We start from the raw sequence: 19892 nt of genomic DNA, 5'->3' as shown, positions 1-19892 counted from the left end.
TTTCCATCTCAGACTTTGGTAAATAGATCCTACAATCAATCAGAGTCCCAGAAAGTCGAGCTGCTGTGGGAATATTAAATAACTTAAAAAAATAATAATAATACCTTGAAGGCTACTTTCTCTATGCATGGTATAAAATAAATATTCCTCATTTCTAAATATTTAGCTGGAATTCCTTTATGAATGAGGTTTAGGGGAATTGCATAGACTTTTCTAAGCCATTTCGTTTTCCATGCGTATCATATGTCTGCTTCTCTGCCCCCCCTTTCCCTGTAATCAATGGGGAGTGGTGCTGGAAGGGGCGGCTACAGCAGGTTGGCTCTCTGTGATTCGCTGACTTGCACTCTAATTGGATCATGTAGGAACTTGCTTAGCTGGATGCTTTGTGCTTGGATTGGGAGAAGCCTGCAAAGACAGAGGAAGTGAAGCGGAGAGGGAGGAGGCCGGCGGCTGCTGTGCACTCTAGTTGGAGAGAAAAGGCAGAGAGAGGAGGAGTGAGAGAGGAAAGAAGGGGAGTATCCAGCCTCCTCTGACCCACTGTGCTACTGCAGCCCCCCGCCCTCTCTCTAGGATTCTCTTTCTTTCTCTTTTTTTCCCTTACTCATCTGTTTCTCTGGCTGCTCTGAGAGGAAGGACACCTGCCGCTCCCAGATGATTCAGCCTTTCAGCAGCTTGGAGGACTTTATAGAAGACAGCATGTCCGTCCTGCCACTGCAGTGCCTGGCCAGCCTGTCCTTGATGATACAGTTTCTGCAGCCGGCCCATCACATCGACACCGCCCCTTCTCCTTCCCCTGACAAAGTCTTCAGGTGAGTCACAGCTACTTTTCAGTTGCTGCTCACGACTCAACCAGGCAGAACATTCGTGCATATTTTTCCCTGCAGATTTATGGACTTCTGTACAACTCCGTGATTCTATATGTTGTTCAACCCTTGAGTAAAAAGCTGCTTTTCCTTGGATGCAGGTCGGCCACCTGCCTCGTGGAAAGCTGTCAGGCTTTCAGACTCTGAAGGGCATTTCGCTCTGCCGTCCTCTGAAATCTGTCCTCTGATGTTGGAGAACCGATCCCTGACTCCAGAGGCAGACCACGGTCGTGTGATGCCCTGTTTTATTGGTAGAAGCATTCAGGGACACCTCATCCAACAGTTCATCAGGGATGACTGAGGGAATGGAGGACTACTCTCCTGAAACAGCCTCCCCCACTGGCCCTCCTCCTGATACAGGACCAGTCCCAGAGGAGAAACCAGAGGAGACGGAGGCAGCTGGCGAGAGTGCGGATGAGGGTGTAAAGGGAATTACAGAGGAAGGCCGTGACGACGGGGAGCAGGAGGGCGCTTTGGAGATGGTGGCTCTGCCTGCGACCTGCTGCGTGTGCATAGAGATGGAGCAGATCAACCGGTGCCTGCACTCCGAGAAGATCTGCATCCTGCCCATCTTGGCCTGTCTGCTCAGCCTAGCTCTTTGCACAGCTGGACTCAAATGGGTCTTTGTGGATAAGATCTTTGAGTACGAACCGCTAACTCAATTAGACCCTAAACCCATCGGACAGGACCCCATCACTATATTGGTAAACCCCGCGCTAGGAATCACTGTCTCAATTCCTCACTCCGCTCCCTCCACTGTCTCCCTGACAACCACCATTGCCATCACACCAGGATATCCGGAGGTCTACGAGAAAGACAGATCTACAGCAAGGCCATTTGTGCCTCAGTCTCCTAAAGTGACATATCCTACTGTGAGCCTGAAATACGAAGGACATTCTACGGTTCCAAAGCCGAGCTCCAACCCACAAACCACACAGGACTTCAACAAACTCATACACACTATCTGTGAGTACCCAGCATCCTCTTCATTACATTCTCTTCCTCTCCCTTTTCTACCTGCTGTCTTTAAAAATGGTGGTTTAGGATTCAGAGTTACCCAAAGAAGCTCTGAATTACACTGAATTATTTAAAAGTTCTTCAGTCATTATGTTTCCTCCTCAGAACAACACATTTTCTGTTTCTGCCCCAATCAAGTTAATGATAATGGAGGAGATCAGTCTACAGAAAGGGCCCTCAGGTCTAGATCTGGCCCTCAGCCCAAGTTCAGGCCCTTTGGACTGGATTTAGCCCTTTAGCCCAAGGTTAGGTCCTCAGAACTGGATGAAACCCTCAGGTCTGGATTGGGCCCTCAGGTCTGGATTGAACCCTCAGGTCTGGTTTGGGCCCTCAGGTCTGGATCGAATCCTCAGGTCCGGATTGGGCCCTCAGGTCTGGATCGAACCCTCAGGTCTGGTTTGGGCCCTCAGGTCTGGATCGAATCCTCAGGTCCAGATTGGGCCCTCAGGTCTGGATCGAACCCTCAGGTCTGGTTTGGGCCCTCAGGTCTGGATCGAATCCTCAGGTCCGGATTGGGCCCTCAGGTCTGGATCGAACCCTCAGGTCTGGTTTGGGCCCTCAGGTCTGGATCGAATCCTCAGGTCCAGATTGGGCCCTCAGGTCTGGATCGAACCCTCAGGTCTGGTTTGAGCCCTCAGCCCAAGTCCGGTCCCTTAGGTCTGGATCAAACCCTCAGGTCTGGATCAAATCCTCAGCCCAAGGTCTGGCCCTCAGGTCTGGATCAGGCCCTCAGGTCTGGATCAAGCCCTCAGGTCTAGATCAAGCCCTCAGCCCAAGGTCCGGCCCTCAGGTATGGATCAAGCCCTCAGTCCAAGTTCAGGTGCTCAGGTCTAGATTGAGCCCTCAGTTCTGGATTGGGCCCTCAGCCCAAGTTCAGGCCCTCTGGTCTGGATTTAGCCCTTTAGCCCAAGGTCGGGTCCTCAGGTCTGGATCAGGCCCCTAAGGTCTACATCAGGCCCTCAGGTCTGGATCGGGCCTCTAAGGTCTAGATCGGGCCCTCAGGTCTAGATCAGGCCCTCTGGTCTGGATTTAGTCCTTTAGCCCAAGGTCGGATCCTCAGGTCTGGATCAAACCCTCAGGTCTGGATTGGGCCCTTAGGTCTGGATCAGGCCCTCAGGTCTTGATCAAGCCCTCAGCTCAAGTTCAGGCCCGTCAGGTCTAGATTGAGCCCTCAGGTCTGGATCGAGCTCTCAGGTCTAGACCGGGCCCTCAGGTCTAGACCGGACCCTCAGGTCTAGGTCGGGCCCTCAGGTCTGGCTCGGGCCCTCACGTCTGGATCGGGCCCTCAGGTCTGGCTCGGGCCCTCAGGTCTGGATCGGGCCCTCAGGTCTGGCTCGGGCCCTCAGGTCTGGATCGGGCCCTCAGGTCTAGACCGGGCCCTCAGGTCTAGATTGGACCCTCAGGTCTAGGTCGGGCCCTCAGGTCTGGCTCGGGCCCTCAGGTCTGGCTCGGGCCCTCAGGTCTGGCTCGGGCCCTCACGTCTGGATCGGGCCCTCAGGTCTGGATTGGGCCCTCAGGTCTGGCTCGGGCCCTCAGGTCTGGATCGGGCCCTCAGGTCTGGATTGGGCCCTCAGGTCTGGCTCGGGCCCTCAGGTCTGGATCGGGCCCTCAGGTCTAGACCGGGCCCTCAGGTCTAGATTGGACCCTCAGGTCTAGGTCGGGCCCTCAGGTCTGGCTCGGGCCCTCAGGTCTGGATCGGGCCCTCAGGTCTGGATCGGGCCCTCAGGTCTGGCTCGGGCCCTCAGGTCTGGATCGGGCCCTCAGGTCTAGACCGGGCCCTCAGGTCTAGATTGGACCCTCAGGTCTAGGTCGGGCCCTCAGGTCTGGCTCGGGCCCTCAGGTCTGGCTCGGGCCCTCAGGTCTGGATCGGGCCCTCAGGTCTGGATCGGACCCTCAAAGACAGCAACTTGTTTTGTTGCTTGTCTCTCAGCTGTATTTTCTCTGAACCAAAGCATGCTGGGACATGTAGGGAGCAAAATGCGGGCCCCTGGCCGGCCTCCCAACTGTTGCTACACAGATAGGCGTGGAGGAAGAAGACAAACACTCTTAATCTCTTAATCCCAACATGGATTAGATCCACTTCTGTAAACTAATGTGTGTTGAAGACTCCAACGAATTCAGCAAGAGCAGCTGGACCATTACTGGCTGCTTTAAACTAGCTGGAAGGTCAGAGGCTCATCATCCCAGACTTTAGAGTCCAAGATGGCTGCCTCTTGGATTTTAAGTAAAAGCGGAAAACAAGCATCTTTTATGCTAGCATCTTTCTCACACGGTGCGACCCGGGACAGTACAGCATCATTGGTGGTCATTGCAAAAGAGAGACATTGCTTGTTAGGTTGTTTCTTTGGTATTTAAGTTGATAACTGAATAAAATAATAATGAAATCCAGCAAACTGTTGGTTTCAACACTTCCATGTCTAAGCTGGGTTATCCATCCATCCATCCATCCATCCATTATCCATCCATCCATCCATCCATCCATTATCCATCCATCCATCCATCCATCCATCCATCCATCCATCCATCAATCCATTATCCATCCATCCATCCATCCATCCATTATCCATCCATCCATCCATCAATCCGTCATCCATCCATCCATCCATCCATCCATCCATCCATTATCCATCCATCCATCCATCCATCCATTATCCATCCATTATCCATCCATCCATCCATCCATCCATTATCCATCCATCCATCCATCCATCCATCATCCATCCATCCATCCATCCATCCATCCATCCATCCATCCATCAATCCATTATCCATCCATCCATCCATCCATCCATTATCCATCCATCCATCCATCAATCCGTCATCCATCCATCCATCCATCCATCCATCCATCCATCCATCCATTATCCATCCATCCATCCATCCATCCATTATCCATCCATTATCCATCCATCCATCCATCCATCCATCCATTATCCATCCATTATCCATCCATCCATCAATCCATTATCCATCCATCCATCCATTATCCATCCATCCATCCATTATCCATCCATCCATCCATCCATCCATCCATCCATTATCCATCCATTATCCATCCATCCATCCATCAATCCATTATCCATCCATTATCCATCCATCCATCCATCAATCCGTCATCCATCCATCCATCCATCCATCCATCCATCCATCCATCCATTATCCATCCATCCATCCATCCATCCATTATCCATCCATCCATCCATCCATCCATCCATCCATTATCCATCCATTATCCATCCATCCATCCATCCATCCATCCATTATCCATCCATCCATCCATCCATCAATCCGTCATCCATCCATCCATCAATCCGTCATCCATCCATCCATCCATCCATCCATCCATCCATCCATCAATCCATTATCCATCCATTATCCATCCATCCATCCATCAATCCATTATCCATCCATCCATCCATCCATCCATCCATTATCCATCCATCCATCCATCCATCCATCCATCCATCCATCAATCCATTATCCATCCATCCATCCATCAATCCATCCATCAATCCGTCATCCATCCATCCATCCATCCATCCATCCATCCATCCATCATCCATCCATTATCCATCCATCCATCCATCCATCCATCCATCCATCAATCCATTATCCATCCATCCATCCATCCATCAATCCATTATCCATCCATCCATCCATCCATCCATCCATCAATCCATTATCCATCCATCCATCCATCCATCCATCCATCAATCCATTATCCATCCATCCATCCATCCATCCATCAATCCATTATCCATCCATCCATCCATCCATCCATCCATCCATCCATCCATCCATCCATTATCCATCCATTATCCATCCATCCATCCATCCATCCATCCATCCATCCATCCATCCATTATCCATCCATTATCCATCCATCCATCCATCCATCCATCCATCAATCCGTCATCCATCCATCCATCCATCCATCCATCCATCCATCCATCCATCCATCCATCAATCCATTATCCATCCATTATCCATCCATCCATCAATCCGTCATCCATCCATCCATCCATCCATCCATCCATCCATCCATCCATTATCCATCCATCCATCCATCCATTATCCATCCATTATCCATCCATCCATCCATCCATCCATTATCCATCCATTATCCATCCATCCATCCATCAATCCATTATCCATCCATCCATTATCCATCCATCCATCCATTATCCATCCATCCATCCATCCATTATCCATCCATTATCCATCCATCCATCCATCCATCCATCCATCAATCCATTATCCATCCATTATCCATCCATCCATCCATCAATCCGTCATCCATCCATCCATCCATCCATCCATCCATCCATTATCCATCCATCCATCCATCCATCCATTATCCATCCATTATCCATCCATCCATCCATCCATCCATCCATCCATCCATCCATTATCCATCCATTATCCATCCATCCATCCATCCATCCATCCATCCATTATCCATCCATCCATCCATCAATCCGTCATCCATCCATCCATCCATCCATCCATCCATCCATCAATCCATTATCCATCCATTATCCATCCATCCATCCATCAATCCATTATCCATCCATCCATCCATCCATCCATCCATCCACTATCCATCCATCCATCCATCCATCCATCCATCAATCCGTCATCCATCCATCCATCCATCCATCCATCCATCCATCAATCCATTATCCATCCATTATCCATCCATCCATCCATCAATCCGTCATCCATCCATCCATCCATCCATCCATCCATCCATCCATCCATCCATCCATCCATCCATTATCCATCCATCCATCCATCCATCCATCCATTATCCATCCATTATCCATCCATCCATCCATCCATCCATTATCCATCCATTATCCATCCATCCATCCATCCATCCATCAATCCATTATCCATCCATCCATCCATTATCCATCCATCCATCCATTATCCATCCATCCATCCATCCATCCATTATCCATCCATTATCCATCCATCCATCCATCCATCCATCCATCCATCCATCCATCCATCAATCCATTATCCATCCATTATCCATCCATCCATCCATCAATCCGTCATCCATCCATCCATCCATCCATCCATCCATTATCCATCCATCCATCCATCCATCCATTATCCATCCATTATCCATCCATCCATCCATCCATTATCCATCCATTATCCATCCATCCATCCATCAATCCATTATCCATCCATCCATTATCCATCCATCCATCCATCAATCCGTCATCCATCCATCCATCCATCCATCCATCCATTATCCATCCATTATCCATCCATCCATCCATCCATCCATCCATCCATCCATCCATCAATCCATTATCCATCCATTATCCATCCATCCATCCATCAATCCGTCATCCATCCATCCATCCATCCATCCATCCATTATCCATCCATCCATCCATCCATCCATCCATCCATCCATTATCCATCCATTATCCATCCATCCATCCATCCATCCATCCATCCATCCATCCATCCATCCATCCATTATCCATCCATTATCCATCCATCCATCCATCCATCCATCCATCCATCCATCCATCCATCCATCCATCCATCCATCCATTATCCATCCATCCATCCATCAATCCGTCATCCATCCATCCATCCATCCATCCATCAATCCATTATCCATCCATTATCCATCCATCCATCCATCCATCCATCCATCCATCCATCCATCCATCCATTATCCATCCATTATCCATCCATCCATCCATCCATCCATCAATCCATTATCCATCCATCCATCCATCCATCCATCCATCCATCCATCCATCAATCCATTATCCATCCATCCATCCATCCATCCATCCATCCATCCATCCATCCATCCATCCATCCATCCATCCATCCATCCAGCGAGAGGTGCTGTTGCCTAAAGCCTGGTTTATGCTCAGAAACCAGGTCATCTGCATTTGTGTCGCAGTTAACGCAGATATGCCCCGCCCCTTCCCCAGACACTCTGGTGCACCTCCTCAAAATTGTAGGTGACCACAGACAGTGCTGCAGATAGCGTCCCAGAGAGGAGAGAAAAGAGGCCTCTGATTGGTCAAATCTACATCCGCTCTACACTATGGGTATTTCCTGTTTGGTCCCTAATGGCAGAAACTCTGGCTGTAGTGCCGTCTGCAACGCCTGGCACACCTCAGACACTATCCCAGACACCGTGCAGGACGCTAGTTTGTAGCTCTGATCGAAGGCCTGTTGGTTTGCATCCGAAGCCAAAACGCGCAGCGCCACGGCAAGTCTTTAGGGAACACTCACTGGTAAACTGTGAGTCATCCGGCATTGGTTTAGGGGTTGTAGAAGGCGATCAAGCTCATCAAACTGTCACATGGACACTCACAATCCTAGCTAGTTCCTGATTGTCTCTCTTACGTTCTGGCGTGGAATAACATAGGGCAGACCACGCTTCAACATTGGGAAAAAATCTAAAATATCTGTGTCACACCTGCAACAAGCTAACTGCGACACACTGCTGCCTGAGGATCCCGGCCAGGGAATCAAACCCGGAACCTTCTGGGCTACAAGGCAGCAATACTACCTACTGCTCCACTGAGCAGCCCAACTAAGTTAAGTTATATGCTGTCAATTTATCACTGCCATTTTCAGCTGAGCCCAGCTGCCCGCACAGATTAAGATTTAGAGGTATTTTCTTTTCACCTAGAAGCTTGATTCTAATTGGAAATGACAGCCATCCCTAGACCGAAGGTCTTCAACAGGGGGTCTGCAATCCCTAGGGGGTCCAGGGAGATACTACATGGGGGTCGCGAAAATTTTGGTTGATTAGACTAGGCTTCCTTCTTTGCCTGACTCTCCGCAAACTTCCTGAATGTTACAGGCACTGCCATGTGGGTTTGCTTGTTTCCCTCTAGAGAGCAGGGGTCTTCAACGTTTTCCAGGCCAAGGACCCCCAAACTGATGGCAAGATGGAGCGGGGACCCCCTAATTATATATATTGTATGAAATTGTGTTACATCAAACTGGTTCTATAGTCACTGCTACAGACGGAGTAATGTAACTAAAGTAATTTCACCCAAAACTTTCACGACCCCCATGCAGTACCTCTGCGGTCCCCGTAGGGGTCGCAGATCCCCTGTTGAAGACCTCTGCTCTAGAGAGCAGTAGTACCGTAGCTCTCCACTAGGAGTCGAGGAACCGTGTTAGCGTGGTGAGTAAATGGTCGTAAAGAACCGAGCTCAGCATGGTTAACTGATCCAAGCTTGGCACGGATCAGTTTTAGGAGGGAAGTGAAAATGGGGCTATAAAATACAACTTTATTCTCATAATATTATGACTTTATTCCCAGTAAAAAAAGAAATTAGTAAGGTGGAAGTGGCTTCAGTATGATGTTAACCCTGCAGGATGTCTCTAAATCCATTCTGGTATCAAACCTTCTAAATCAGCAGTTCTACTGCTTGGATTTAGCTCTGATGAATGATTACTTTTAGCCCAACATGCTGCAAGATCATAAGACCAAACCCACCACAAGCCTCAGTCTGTCTGCACTGCACATGTGGTGCTGAAAAGGTCCTACGCAACTGTAAGCAATGTGCTAGCTCCCTAAAATGTGTAGATGAATAGACCCAGTCCTATGAATAAGTAAAAATCAATAAATGATGCATGACACCGACTGAAACCCAGGGCTCTGATATGGAGACACTTCCTGTTTTGTGCCCGTGCTCCATTTCAAGGTCAGAGCCTGCTGGAGGCTAATTGATGCTCCCTCCTTTCTGCGCCGCCAGAAAAAAACAGCCCAGTGATGCTGTGTCTGCCTGTGGCTCGCCACCATGATGTTTCTACTGCGGTAGCCTCCCTCTTTGATTTATCCTCCTGTGAGTGTGTTAGATCATCCAGAGAGATGATGGCAGACATGGTTCCTGTATGACTCAGTTAGGGGGAAAATATTGCATCAGTTTGACAAGAAGATTTTTTCCAGAGGAAATTAGCTGTGAGGCAACAGCCTACAAGTTTAAAAAAATGTGTTTTTAGTTTACAGGTGATAATTTTGCTCCTCCCAGTCAGTAAGTGGTGCAGATGCATGCTCTCCCTCTGTACTGTTTGCCAACCAGTTATAGTAGAATGCTAATGCTAATCAGGTGTCACTGCATGATCAGCTCATCTGCCCAACCACATATCAGGGTCGCCCTCCATTTGACTTTAAAAAAAACAACAACAAAAAACGGAAAAAACATAAAAAGCATCAATTTATCTCAGAAAAGTGATAAATAGAAATAAGTACTTTTAGAATCAGAGATCATGCTTAAAAGATGCAGATTCTACTTCATTAGACAATGTTAGTCCATCTGAAGGAGGAGGCCCTTCATGGTAGCTGCTAGGTTTGATTCTCACCAAAGCTTCAGTCTTCAGGGACGTTTCAGGTTTGATTAAAAATGCTTTTAAGGTATCAGTTATGATAATAATAACATTATTAATCAGCTCTTTCTGTTTCTGGGTAATTAACATCGTCAGCGCCGACCAGGAAGAGTAACTGAACGAAATTCAGGCGTCCTGACCTGAATGAAGGCGGCCATGTTTGGCATCAGTCCTGTTTCCAGTTGGATGCCTGCTTTTCCAGTCAGCTGCATTCATGCCACCACCTCCTACCGACTGTTTGCTGCATTCGCTCCTATCTGGAAGCAGCAGTCGAGCCACATGGGACACAGGCTGCTTTTAAAGCTGTGTCATCCTGATGCAGCATTTTGCTTTTTATTAGAGGGAGAGTCAACACAAGCTTATATTTAAACCATTCCTTATGGAAAATAACTTTGCTTTGCTACTTTTTTAATTAAAAAGAAAATGACTTGCATTGTAGTATTAATTACGATGCACATTTATCCCAATTTAAAACTGCTTTAGGGGCCTTTTGTGTCTAGAATATTCATGGATCAGAGTTAAAAGCTTCTGAAACATCAAGAGATGTATAGAAAGACTGTAGAATTAAATCCTATCTCTCTAAAAGGCCCTGAAGGATGTGGCTGCTTTAAAGCAAAATATCTCACAAGATTGGTTCAGCTTAACTGTAAGTAAACAGGTTAGAAAGATTATGACTTAATGGTTGATATAATTACTATGATATGATCAGCAGATGGCCGCTCACACTGAGCCTGGTTCTGCTGGAGGTTTCTTCCTGTTCAAAGGGAGTTTTTCCTCTCCACTGTCGCTACAAGCATGCTTAGTGTGAGGGATTGCTGAAGAGTCAATGAGTCGATGCAATCAGCTGGTTTTCCTTAGATAGAAAACTTTGCAATCTGACTGGATAATCTGGTGAACTGGAAAGTGACCTGAGATGACATGATGTGAATTGGAGGTATAGAAATACACTGAATAGAATTTAATTGAAATTATATAATCATTGTGATGTTATATGGAGACTTGGCATAGTGGTTAGAGGATTGCATTTTGGTTGCGGAGGTTCTGAGGTCAAATCCTACAGCCTGCCAATCTGGGTCCCTGAGCAAGACCCTTAAAGTCGTAGGGAAGCAGCTGTTCCAACCGTCGCATATCAGAATTCTCCCGAATGGTGCCCGACTTTACACGAGTGAATAAAGTGAATGTGATTGGTCGATTATCAAGGGGGCGGCATTGTTGTGGCGGAAGGTTCGCAAGCAAGTTTGGTTGTGGCCGCTTTGTGGGAAGCATCTTGCTAACCAGTTAGCAACTTAGTGCTAGCAGGTTCCCAATGGGAAATTCCATTGGGACCAAGTAGCACTAAATTGGTGCCTTAGAAACGACGCTGTCAAGAAACGCTATGGACAGAGGAAACATGCAAGAGGAGGAGAGTTTAGTGTCGGAGGTCGTGGATGAGTCTCCTCCATCATACATTTTTTATATAGAGGAGGAAAGCGGGGATGAAGATGTTCTGGAAGAGGACGCCAGGGCGACAGAAGCTTGGTTTGGTGTAGAAGGCTTCCAGCCGTACATGTTTGAGCCCTTGCCTCGCAACGCTGCCAGTTCTATTAGCTCTACGCCTGCCGAAGACACAGACGTCCATCCCCGTGAACACTGGGACGCAACTCAATGGGAAAGGAAAGGATTCTGGTTTCAACCGTTGCGTATATTAGCTGCGACACATGAATCAAGCTGCTATGACCGAAAACATTTGATTGACAGATGACCGTTGATATATGATTGGCCGAATTTAGGTGTTCAGGCTGACGAAGAACTAACTGGCCTGCAGAAGATAACAAAAAAAATGTTTTTTTTTTTTATAGAAATTTTCTAAATTTTGGGACAATATGGTCTGATAAAGAGAACATTTATATACATGTTTAAACCAGAATGATTTGACTTTTAAATATAATTTCCCTACGACTTTAACAATGGCAGCCCACCACTCACCAAATGGAAGGGATTAAATGCAGGGAGGGAATTTCCCCATTTTGGGACAATAAAGGGATTTCCTTTTTTTTATTTATTTATTTTTTTTTTACATATAAATAAACTATATTAACAATGGAAAAATGTGTTCGACAGCAGACTGTTACTGGTCTGAGGCCACCTCAGTATAAAGTCTGCATGCTCGTCTGCACCGGTGTTAGACACACCTACAGTCTGCTTTTACTATCAGGATCTTTAATATGGATGCTTTCCATGTGTTTTTGCACAGCTGACACCTCAGTGTTTATCTTGGACTGATTTAGAGAGTTGTGAAGATTGTTTTCAGTAAAGACCCCATTCTGCTCTGAAGCCAGATGGAGAACAAGGACAGAGAGCTTTGAACTCTTCCTGATGTCATGGGGAATGTGAGGCTTCCTGTGACTGAAGCGTCTGAGCTCGGAGCGTTGCCGAGGACAAGTTAAAAATGAAAAATGTGCTTCAAGGAGACATTTTTTCACTGATCTATTCTGGGCTCCGGCTCGCGCTGCAAACTGGGAAGCACTGGGAGTAATTCTGCATCAGTTATAAACCCATAATGCTTTGAAAAATAGAATACGTTAAATTGTACAAAAACAGAGATAATAAAACAGATTGAGAAAATAAAAGAAATATTAGATTTTTATTAGACATTTTAGATTTTAGTTGTTATTCTGCAAAGATAAGTTTGTCCAGGACAGCGCTGGTCTTTCAGATGAGCTTATCTAAGAGCTGGACATGATTGATTCTGTCTGAAAATAAAAGGTTAATCTAATTTAGACCACATGTTTACAGTGTTTCTAAGAGGAAGGATGAGTGACCATGTTTAGAAAGGCGGAGAGCGCTGTGCAGCCACACAGCGTCTATGAGGGACAGAGGGAATAGGTAGAACACAAAGGAGCGTTTGGTGTGAGCTTCTGGAGCCAGGAAGGGCTCATCTTTCCTCTGCTGATTCAGAGGCCAAAGAAGGATGGAGAGAGAGAGAGAGAGAGAGAGAGAGAGAGAGAGAGAGAGAGAGAGAGAGAGAGAGAGAGAGAGAGAGAGAGAGACCTGCAGCGTGAGCAGAGAAAACCAACCATCAATCTAAATTGGTCTGAATTTACACCAGACGTTTGTGCTCTTAGACTTAGACAGATTTTATTTGTCATTTTGTTTACACAAGTGTAAAATAAAAATAAATGTTGTTTGGAAACAGCTCACTGGAAGATTTCATCTTTTTAAAAGTGCAGCCTTGGAATAGTAAAAAAAAAAAAGAAGCTGCTGCAGAACCTGCTGGTCCTGCATTGAATGCTGTGAAGCCTCTTCCCAGAGGGCAGCAGGGAGAACAGTCCATGATTGGGGGGTGAGGGGTCATTGATGATGTCACGGGCTCGGGACACGCAGCGCTGGGATGAAATGTCTTTAATGGAGGGAAGAGGAGCCCCCATGATCCTCTCTGCTGTTCTCACCTTCTTCCAGTCTGAGGCGCTGAAGCCTCCACACCACACAGTGAGACAGCTGCTCAGAACGCTCTCTATGGTGCTTCTGGAGAAGGTGGGGAGGATGGGGGGGGCGGGTGGGCTCTCCTCATAATTTGCAGGTGAGGGTATCTGTGATGTGCCCTGGACGCTACAGACGGGCTAACATTAGCCCTGGTTGTGGTTAGCCTCAGAGCTCTGCTGGTTGCCACGGTCCTCTCAACATCAGGACCTTTTTTTTATTTTTTATTACGCACTAAATCAGTAGGTTGGCCATATAGTGAAGCTTAAAGTATAATATTCTCTCCTCAAATGATTTTGAAATGTACTTTTATAGAACTACAGCAACAGAAAAGAGAACTTTTAACTTAAAGGAATAGTACACCCAAAACATGATTAGCCTTCATTTTCTACTCACCCCCATGCTGAACAACACTCTGGAGTACTTTTTTGATATCTCAAATGCATCTGGAGATCTGGGAGGCTTCTTGCTGTCTGCTGACATTCAAATAATGGAGGTCTATGGCGCCCGAGGCAGAAAGGTCCATAAAAGTCCACAAAAAACGTGTCAATATTCCTCCATACTGCTCGTCCAATGTATTCCAAGTGTCCTGAGTGGGTAGCGTCCAGAATTTACTCGAAACGAAGTCATTTAGAATGTTTTTAGAGCATAAACAGTAGTGTATAGGATTTCCTGAAAGCGCGCACATGCGCGGTCCCGACGCTATGGAAGCCGACAGACCAAACCAGATGAAAGTGCGCATTCAGCTCGGCAAAGAACTCATGCTCTTCCTCAACACTGAAGTCCTCAGACATTTTCCTTTCGTTGTTTCTTTCTTTGAACAGGTAAACAGCACATTTCTTCTTCTACGCTTGCATTATTGGCAGAGCAGACGCTGAATGCGCACTTTCATCTGGCTTGGTCTGCCGGCTTCCGTAGCGTCATGAACGCGCCGGCGCGCGCTTTCAGGAAATCCTATACACTACTGTTTATGCTCTATAAACATTCTAAATGACTTCGTTTCGAGTAAATTCTGGATGCTACCCACTCAGGACACTTGGAATACATTGGACGAGCAGTATGGAGGAATATTGACACGTTTTTTGTGGACTTTTATGGACCTTTCTGTCTCGGGCGCCATAGACCTCCATTATTTGAATGTCAGCAGACAGCAAGAAGCCTCCCAGATCTCCAGATGCATTTGAGATATCAAAAAAGTACTCCAGAGTGTTGTTCAGCATGGGGGTGAGTAGAAAATGAAGGCTAATCATGTTTTGGGTGTACTATTCCTTTAAGTTAAAAGTTCTCTTTTCTGTTGCTGTAGTTCTATAAAAGTACATTTCAAAATCATTTGAGGAGAGAATATTATACTTTAAGCTTCACTATATGGCCAACCTACTGATTTAGTGCGTAATAAAAAAAAAAAAAAAAGGTCCTGATGTTGAGAGGACAAAAAAAAAAAGTACTCCAGAGTGTTATTCAGCTTGGGGGTGAGTAGAAAATGAAGGCTAATCATGTTTTGGGTGTACTATTCCTTTAATGCTCTGAGCTCTGTGAGCGCTAACCTGGAAGCTGCTGCTGCCGCAGTGCATGCTGGGACAGCTGTCAGTCTGGAGAACGGACAAGTCTGCTCTGATGCATGCTGGGTAAAGAGGGAGGGGCCAGAACAACATCCGGGGACTTTGTCCGTTCTCGGTTTTGTGAATTGGAACATTGTGAAGCTGATGACGTTTCACGAGGACACGAGGACACACAAGTACACAGACTGAAAAACGGCCGTTGTGTCCATTGGGTTCTGACTTTTTGCAATGACAGATGTGTTGTGAAAAGGTCTTGCAGATGCTAGTTAATACAAATATTTTTTTATAATAATAATAATATTTATTTAGTATTATTGTTCCAATAAAAGTCCCAAATGATCAGAAAACGATTTGGAGTCCGGATCCCTCATCCTGAGATATAAATAATTTAAAATGAATTTTAGTTAAATGACTTGCTGTAATTCATTTGCATGCGTTTTTCCTTGTTTGTCGTTCTGCAGCTACCACCAGCACCTCCACTACAGCTAAGAGCTCCAGCCACATAATGCGCTGCAGTAACAGCCAGAAGACCTACTGCGTTAACGGAGGGGAATGCTTCACGCTGGAAATCATGCCTGGCAGCACAAAGTTTCTATGCAGGTATGAGAAGGACTTCTTTGGATTTAAGGGAATAAATCTGCAATAACTGTTACAGGAAATAAGGCCAAATATCATTACTGGTGCATTGTTGCTGGATAATTGTGTTTGGGGCTTGAAAATCATGATATTTGTATTTATTTGCTTGTCAATAAATCTGTAGAAAAGAGTGAAAGATGAAAAACCATAGCAAAGAAAACCAAAGACTGATGACATCGGGTAGAGAGGCAGAAAGAATAGCTATTCTCATTGGTTTGTTTGCAGGTATTTTTTAAAATTTGCTGTGAAATGATTTATTGGTAAACCTATCTTTTACAGTACATTAATAACCTGGTAATAACATAGAAAGTTTAACTTTATTACGAGGTAACAAGAAAAACTTTGTGGAGTAAGTGCTGTGCTTCAAATTTTAGGCAGACGAGGTAAAGTCAAACTTCTTAAAATTCAACCGTTATTAGCAGGTAACTCATTAATTTCTCAGACAGCAATAAATTAATGTGTTATTATCTGGTAAAATGGATTTTATTACTTAGTATATAACAGAAAACCAAACCTAGAAGACAGCAAGCCGACATTCCTAAATATGTTCTTATTTATATGTTACTTGAGTTCAATTTATTAATATTTAATTTTCCTGATCAAAAGTTCCAATGTAAGCCGTTGGTAGGTGGTGGCCAATAATAGAAATATATCTGGTGATCTAACGGTAATTATCCACCAAAAGACGTCATTGTTACTTGTTACATATAATTGGAATAATTACATTGAGGTTATTATTTTAAAGTTATATACCTTAGTTTCAGGGTACTTACCCTAACCCTTTTGTTACCAAGTACTATAGTGTGACTTGCTATGTTATTACCATCATATTACATAGTTATTGATGTACTGTAAAAGAAAGCAGTACCGATTCATTTGCACTGCGTTTGCAACCATAAGCCAAAGCAGCACATCCTATATCAAAGTACGGTCCCTTTTGATACGATGCAGTGATGTCAGAATCTATGGATGTTGATGTGGATACAAAGGCAGAGTAGAAGAGGGAGAGATTACTTGCAAAATTTAATTAGACTTTGACAAACTGTCATTTTGTATACACAGAGTGTGTACAAAGCAAAATTTCGATGCAAACAGCTTCAAACAATGAATAAGCAGGTTACAACAGTGAAATGAACATTATCATTTCTGTGATCAGCATGTAAACGGTGTAGGAGAAAAGTAAAACCAGTTTAAAATCCTGGTGCAAAAAGCATTAATATGAAAAGTTTGCAAATAAATAAATTCGGTGCAAAATGCAGTAGAACATTGAGTTGTGTTCTATTTAAGGGGATTTTTAAAAAATCAGCAATGTTGGTAGTGCAAATATGTCTTGATTAGAGTTTAAATAGTTCTTCAGTGTGATGGCGGTGGGGAAGAAGCTGCTGCAGAACCTGCTGGTCCTGCATTGAATGCTGTGAAGCCTCTTCCCAGAGGGCAGCAGGGAGATCAGTCCATGGTGGGGGGGTGAGGGGTCATTGATGATGGCTAATGTTAGCCCGTCTACAGTGGTCAGGGTTAACGTTAGCCCGTCTGCAGCAGTCAGGGTTAACGTTAGCCCGTCTGCAGTGGTCAGGGCTAACATTAGCCCGTCTGCAGTGTTCAGGGCTAACATTAGCCCGTCTGCAGCGGTGGGGACTAACGTTAACCCTTCTGCAATGGTCACGGCTAACATTAGCCCGTCTGCAGTGTTCAGGGCTAACATTAGCCCGTCTGCAGCGGTGGGGGCTAACGTTAGCCCGTCTGCAGCAGTGTTCAGGGCTAACATTAGCCCGTCTGCAGCGGTGGGGGCTAACGTTAATCCTTCTGCAATGGTCAGGGCTAAAGTCAGCCCGTCTGCAGCGGTCAGGGCTAATGTTAGCCCGTATGCAGTGGTCAGGGCTAACGTTAGCCCGTCTGCAGCAGCCGGGGCTAACGTTAGCCCGTCTGCAGCAGTGTTCAGGGCTAACATTAGCCCGTCTGCAGCGGTGGGGGCTAACGTTAATCCTTCTGCAATGGTCAGGGCTAAAGTCAGCCCGTCTGCAGCGGTCAGGGCTAATGTTAGCCCGTATGCAGTGGTCAGGGCTAATGCTAGCCCGTATGCAGTGGTCAGGGCTAATGTTAGCCTGTCTTTTTATTAATGTTTAGAATGTTTTCCATTCGTTTCCCTCCTCGACATGAACAAGCTGATAGATATTCCTGACATCAAGCTTTGTGGACATTGAGCTTTCTTGAATGTTCTAAAATTCTGTTAAAAGTTATCTTTTGAACTGACACTAGTCAAGAGGCGTCCTTGCAATACCACACCATCCCTGGGGGGGCACCTTAAAGATAACTAGAACTTGATGATTAGTATAGAAAATGGGTCACAATGGTGTCCCCAGTAATTAATTTGGTGGGATGAATCTTGTGCGTTGTTTGCAGTGTAGGACGTAATGAAGAATAGCAAAACATCTTCCCTTTTAGAAGAGGAATATAGATTAATGTTAAGGGCCTGGCTAGTTCAAAGCAGAATGACCATCAGGTAGAACTGTTGCCTAGATAAAAGTTAAAACTGAGGATTTATTTGATTTTTCTTTTTCACTCAGTAGGAACACTGTACAATAAAAACATAAACCCCTCCTTAACATCTGCGCCCACCCCTGTGGTGGGAAACGGGACTGGCCTGTCTTCATAGGCTCCTTGGGATCAATTCAATTCAGTCGGTTTTTTTTTTATAGCTCCAAGAAGTGGGAAGCAGTCTGGCTGCATGAAAATAAGGTGGGTGCCGTTCTGATGAAGCCTCACAGCAATCTTGGCAGAGAGAATCTCTAAATCAACCAACCGCTCAGAAAAATCTCAAGGCAACTTCATCTTCAATCTCCTCGTTGATCCCTTGGTGTAACATTAATAACGCCTCATCTGAATACTTTAAACACAAAGGGTATGAAGCTCAATCATGTATTGAGTTGCCTGCCTGTTGACTTGCCAAAGTTTCAGAAATTGAGATCACTCTTTTTCAGGTGGGGTCAAAAGCTATGGTGAGTTGTCTAGGAAAGTCCTTGAATCTGTAGCATACAGGGATGGCAGGGTTGGTTGAGGTTTAGAGGACCCAAATGCAGAGGCATGGAGGCTGAGGTGATTTTTTGTCAGGGGAAAACATGCACGAGGAGCCAGGGAGAGACGAGGTAAGAAGACAACAGCGATGACAGGACCAGCAACAACAAGGAAACAACAAGGAGTGACAGCAGAGCGAGAGAATATATAGCTGACTGAGATAAAGGCAGGGCTAACGAGCGGATAAGGAGCAGGTGTGAGAGGAGACAACGAGAGAGCCAAGGGGAAAGGAACACACACAAGAGGGCAACAGAGGAAAACAGAAAAACTTGAAAACTAACATAAATCTAGAAACTGCAAAAAATCAGGAATTAAACCAATAAAGCAAGGAAACATGGAGCAAAGTTAATTAAAAACAGAACCAAAACCATGACAGGGGAACCCATCTGCCATCCAGCATCACCAGAAATCATGGAAGTAATTTTGGCTCGAGAAGTAGAAAAAGATGAGGACCGCAATTCAAATTGTATTACTTACTTATCACAGAATGGAAAGGAGGGATAATTTGAAGTGCTGTAAAGAGCTTGATGAACATAGACATCATTTCCCCAATATGGATCCAACTGTTATAGCAGTTCCGACTCAGTAAGAGGAGCTGGAAATTCAGCCTCATCACCAGAGTTCATGTTTTCACTGAATTATGCGTTCATTGCACTACAGGGTTTATATTCAGGTCACAGACTGGAATTTATCAGATTTTTAAATAAAATGATCTTAGTTGTCTTGCCAATCTTTATTGGAAATATGTTTAGTGGGAATAAAGTATTCAACTATTCACCCCAGATGGGTGGATTTCACTCAGTCGGCACTTTATTCTGATATTTTTGCAAAAAAGGACAGTTCATGATTGCTTGGTAATCAGCCCTGTTCTGATCCGGGCAGCGTTCGCTCCCCC

The 19892-nt window shown here is 45.4% G+C and overlaps 1 protein-coding gene across 4 annotated transcripts in view; it reads left to right on the top strand.

Moving 5' to 3' along the window:
• The first annotated feature begins 392 nt into the window (after positions 1-392).
• Positions 393-19892, top strand: part of LOC119788493 (pro-neuregulin-1, membrane-bound isoform-like) — a 38763-nt gene continuing 19263 nt past the window's right edge. For 2 of the 4 annotated variants that reach the window (XM_038292857.1, XM_038292854.1), the window contains exons 1-3: positions 393-809; positions 965-1829; positions 15751-15889. In XM_038292857.1, coding sequence (XP_038148785.1) covers positions 1157-1829; positions 15751-15889 — 812 coding nt within the window. In that variant the 5' untranslated portion in view covers positions 393-809; positions 965-1156. Of the gene's footprint in view, positions 810-884; positions 1830-15750; positions 15890-19892 lie in introns of all 4 variants that reach the window. The other 2 variants (XM_038292855.1, XM_038292856.1) reach the window with 2 other exon arrangements.

Source organism: Cyprinodon tularosa, unplaced genomic scaffold (assembly GCF_016077235.1).
Source record: "Cyprinodon tularosa strain WSP-4 unplaced genomic scaffold, ASM1607723v1 ctg318, whole genome shotgun sequence".
Lineage (NCBI taxonomy): Eukaryota > Metazoa > Chordata > Actinopteri > Cyprinodontiformes > Cyprinodontidae > Cyprinodon > Cyprinodon tularosa.
This window is presented reverse-complemented; position numbering and strand designations above follow the sequence as displayed.